Source organism: Centruroides vittatus, unplaced genomic scaffold (genome assembly GCF_030686945.1).
Source record: "Centruroides vittatus isolate TY-2023 unplaced genomic scaffold, ASM3068694v2 contig_1408, whole genome shotgun sequence".
NCBI classification, from domain to species: domain Eukaryota; kingdom Metazoa; phylum Arthropoda; class Arachnida; order Scorpiones; family Buthidae; genus Centruroides; species Centruroides vittatus.
This window is the reverse complement of record NW_027120884.1, coordinates 948763-953523: the sequence shown is the minus strand read 5'-3', so window position 1 is coordinate 953523 and position 4761 is coordinate 948763. Positions and strand designations below refer to the sequence as shown.

The window sequence follows — 4761 nt, the reverse complement described above, 5'->3', positions numbered from 1 at the left end:
GTGCTCACAAACTTCGTTCATATCTCACTCAATTATTACTTAATATCTATATTTCAAACCATAAATGCATATCATAAATGTATTTAAACATATATTATTCTCTTCTAAGCTATAGTAATTTTAATAAACTTAATAATCCTTCAGGAATTGTGATTACAATAATCTTTACCTTGAATCTTCTGGTATAATAATCAATTCTTATCAATTATATGAATATAAACTAATCTATAATTTATAAAATTAATTGTTTAAATCATATCTTAAGATATAATAATTAATAAAAATAAATTTATTTTTATGGATTTTTATCAGTAGATAAATATAAAAAGTAAATTCATAATAAGAAAATTATAAATTTATTGGAATGTATTATTTTTATATAATTTATAGTTTATTAATTTAAATTATAATCCTTTAACTTTAATTTTCTAATATTTTTCGTGTCGAATAATTAATTTAACTTTGGATAATGAATTTATTTTTGTACATTGGTTCTTTTGAAGTTATAATGAATCCAGAGAAAATTCTTCTTTCATAAATTAAATTGAAAATTAATACTTTTGTATTTTTAGAACAAGAATTATAAATGAAGTATTATGAATTATAAAGTGCAATTATTTTTGTATGTCTTGTCTGATTGTTTATTTAATTTATTATATAAATTTAATTAATATAAACTATTTATTTTTATATTAAAATGTTCGTTTTTGTAAAATACTATATAATAAATATAATCGAAAATATAAATTTTAATAAATATAAATTTTATGCCTTTTTAATAAATTAAAAAGGCATAGAAGTTGGTAATATATAAGTATTTCTTAGAAGAATTGTATGAGTTAATAATAAATTACGCTTATCTAATCTATGTTATAACGTATAAAATAAATAAATAACAAGAATATGGAAAATAATTTATTAATTATTTGATTTTCGATGATAAAAAAATGTTGTCAAAACATGAAAAATAAATTAACAACATCGGAATTCTTAATGATTTTAAATAAGATGAGTGGACTGAAAGATTGTGTGACGTCCACAAAAGGTAACAAAGACAGCAGCTTACAATGGTATTTTGGTCTAACCAACGAATGGTATACCAGCACCGCCAGTGCCACCGTGTCCAACGCCACCCTTTCCGGCTCCACCGATGATCTTTCCGAATTTTCCGAATGAATCGATGCTGGTACCGAAAGTATGATCGGCACCCTCTCCGTGTCCAGAGTGTCCGTATCCTCCGTATCCTCCGAGAGCTCCCGCTCCTCCGTATCCCAATCCGGCTTCTCCTCCGTAGGCACCACCGTGTTTGGCAGCTCCAGCGGCACCAAAACCGAGGCCGTATCCTCCCTTGGCACCACTGCCGTAATCCTGATTAAGGGCGAAGGTCTTCTCTTTGGTGACGGCTGTGGTATGTCCACCGGCGAACTTTCCTCCAAAAGCACCTTCCTTGCCTGCCAAACCGTGGATTCCTGCACCGGCTCCGTATCCACCTCCTGCACCGTGTTTGCCCACTCCGTGGATTCCGTAGCCCTTCAATCCACCGTATCCACCGGCGGCGTGTCCCAAACCACCGTATGCTCCCTTGCCGTATCCGTGACCTCTGAGGGCTCCGAGTCCGTAGCCTCCTGCACCACCAAGTCCACCGTGTCCGACTCCTCCTAATCCCTGTCCTCCGATGAAGGGAATTGCGAGAACGGGTGAAGTATCCAATTCTTCATCATAATCATCAGCAGACACGGCTACGAAAGCAGCCAACAACAATACCTGGGTACATAAATACCTCTGTTTAACACATTGCAACTCATAGAAGGAATCAAACACAACCAAGAATATATAAATGATAGCTTTTAATACTCACCAAACACTTCATATTTCTCTTGGTTTTCGAGGACTGAATGCTTTGTACAATGCTAGACGACGCTTATATAGTACTAGACCTGTTTTTTATTTATGATATATAAAATAGTTTTTTTGATAGAACCAGTGCGATATCTGGTTCGACCATCTGATTGACACTTCGACTTACTAAGGTGAAAGGTCTTGATTGGTCGGTGTGTAGTGTGGTAATCGTAGCGTAACTGGATCAGAGACACCTCACTTTTTACAAAAAAACAGTCAGGAAGAGATTGTAAAAAATTGTTCAACCTCGAATTGCTTAGAAATTACCAGAAGTACTGCCCCACATTTTCTTTAGGGTGTAGATTTCTGTGTCGTTTGATTGAGAACGACCTGGAGGTTTACTTTCACCGACTGACCGATTTTCCTGATTCTTACCTTTCACTTTATTTCTTTATAATTCGTTTTATTTGAAAAGTAAGAAGTTTATATTTGTTAGACGTATATTTACAACACGAGAATTACTTCATTTAACCATTTAAACCCTACGAAACAACGAGCGATCTGGTGCGTGTTATACAACGAAATTCACCGAAATTATGAGTTTAATCATCATTAACTGTACGTATACAGTTAATGATAATTAAGATTTCTGTTGAATATTACTTTTAAATATTTTATCAAAGGTACAGATGTTTTAAGTGTTCACGAAACGATAATTTCTCTCTGCTCTAATGAATAATAAAGCAATAAATTGAAGTTAAACATTAAATTTAAATATAACACGAATAATAAAGCGAAGCTTTTTATGTTTATATCGATTTCTCTTTATAAAGATATCGAAACACATCGACTGAAATAACCTAATTTATCTTAAAATAAAAAGGGTCGTTCGATTTTTCCTATCAAACATGGAAAACTAGTTTTCTAGATCTGTCGAATTGCAGTCGTTATTCATTATCCACATGTCATTATAATAAAGAAAGTTTAAGCTTCGTTTGATATATAAACTGCATACGTCACTAGAATATATTCTAGTAGAAAAATCACATTCTATTTTTATTGCAAATTCAATGAGGCATTCAATTAATGTAACTTTATATATACATACATACATATATATGATGTTTGAATAATAACGCAATAACATTTTGACTGTATAAATCCAAATAAACTTCCTTTTAAACAATAAGGTATACAATTATATAGGCTATATATATTTTATTCAATTGAATATTCGATAAAAAAAATTTCTTAGTTAAACATGCTTAAATATAGAGAGATAAAATATGAATATTTAATTTATAATTTATAAAATTAATTATTTAAATTATATTTTAAGATATAATAATAATAATAATAATTTTAAATATATAAATGAAAATAAACTTCCTTCTAAACAATAAAGAATAACACTTTATATTTTTAAAATTTATTTTTCAAATATTTAATTGAATATTTAAAAAAATTCCTTTTAATTTTAAAAATAAATCGTTTAGAAAACATGTTTTTAATTTAATTATTTTCATTTTTAAAACATTTTTTTCATTAATTTTCTGATATATCACGTATATTTGGGTTATAGAACATCAGATATATGAACAGAAATGTGTTAATAAATGAGAAATTTAGAAAATAATGTCATTAATTATATTTATAAATGCACTAATTTTATTTAAACACACAATTTTCTTAAAAATTTAATATAAAAATTCGAATTATATAGGTACTTCTATATTCTTATCTTCTATATAACCTATATTATTATTTAAATTATTTAATTATTATTTATCTTTTATGAAAGATATTTATATTCTCTATAATACAGAAGATATAGAAGATATTTATATATTTTCCATATTATAGAAGAGGTAAATATCCTGTATATCATGGAGGATATCTACCTCTATCGCATCTCTATCTATCATAGAGGATATATATCGTCTATAAACATCCATATCTTCTAAGATACTTGTCAATGCTGCTGCTATTAAAATATATATACTTTAATATGAAAATTTATTTAAATTTAAAAGATATTTATGTATAATTCACCAACCAAAATATATTTATCGTATTAAAATATATCATATTAACGTTATCTTGTTTAATTTAATGTTTTTACATGAATATTATGTTAGTAAAATTAATAATAAAAGTTAAGTTTGAAAATTTATTCATTAAGTTATTATAATTTTATATAATATAACCAATTAAAACTAACTTTAAATCAAATAAAATTACGTAATTTTACACGTCATTCGTATTGATTTTCAATAATTATTACTATAATTTTATTATTAATTAATTAATTTAATAAATAATTCCCTTAGTTGGCTCTTAGTTTTTCTAACAGCCAACTAAGGAAATTATTATGAATTAATAAATTTAATTTTATTATTATTATTATTATTATTATATTTTTTAATGTTAAATTAGGTCGCCGTTTAAAAAAATATATTTACAATTAGTTTTATTTATCTTATTATAATATTTTTTTTAAATTAAACATTTAATAAAAACAATTATGTGCGGTGACAATTAATTAGAGGGCCTCCGTATTATACTCCTAATTTTATATTTAACGCGTGGAAACGAATTAAAATTTTACATAATTCTCATTTATAACGTATAAATTAAGTATATAAATAATACAATAAGTAAATAAAACATTTATGGCAATTATAGAAACACGAAATATTGTCCTAGAGCAAAGAAAGACCCTGACCTAAAGTACAAAGAGTCAATTAGAAAAGGGAGAGTAACTTTTAAATTTTTTTCAGACTAAATTTTGAAAAATTCATGGAAAAGTGGAACATTGTTTACAAAACGTTTAAGCCATTATTAATTCTCATACTTTATTAATCTAATTAGCTTTATATCTTACGTAAATCTATCCAAATGAACTATGTGATCTTGAATTAA

At 27.0% G+C, this 4761-nt stretch overlaps 1 protein-coding gene across 1 annotated transcript; it reads right to left on the bottom strand.

The window, feature by feature from the left end:
• Positions 1 to 1080: 1080 nt before the first annotated feature.
• Positions 1081 to 1870, bottom strand: LOC136968161 (uncharacterized). The gene is made up of 2 exons (XM_067262124.1): positions 1859 to 1870; positions 1081 to 1764 (listed from the first exon to the last, which is right to left on the bottom strand). The coding sequence occupies exons 1-2, from the start codon at positions 1868 to 1870 to the stop codon at positions 1081 to 1083; spliced, it is 696 nt and encodes a 231-aa protein (XP_067118225.1).
• Between the last annotated feature and the right edge of the window lie 2891 nt (positions 1871 to 4761).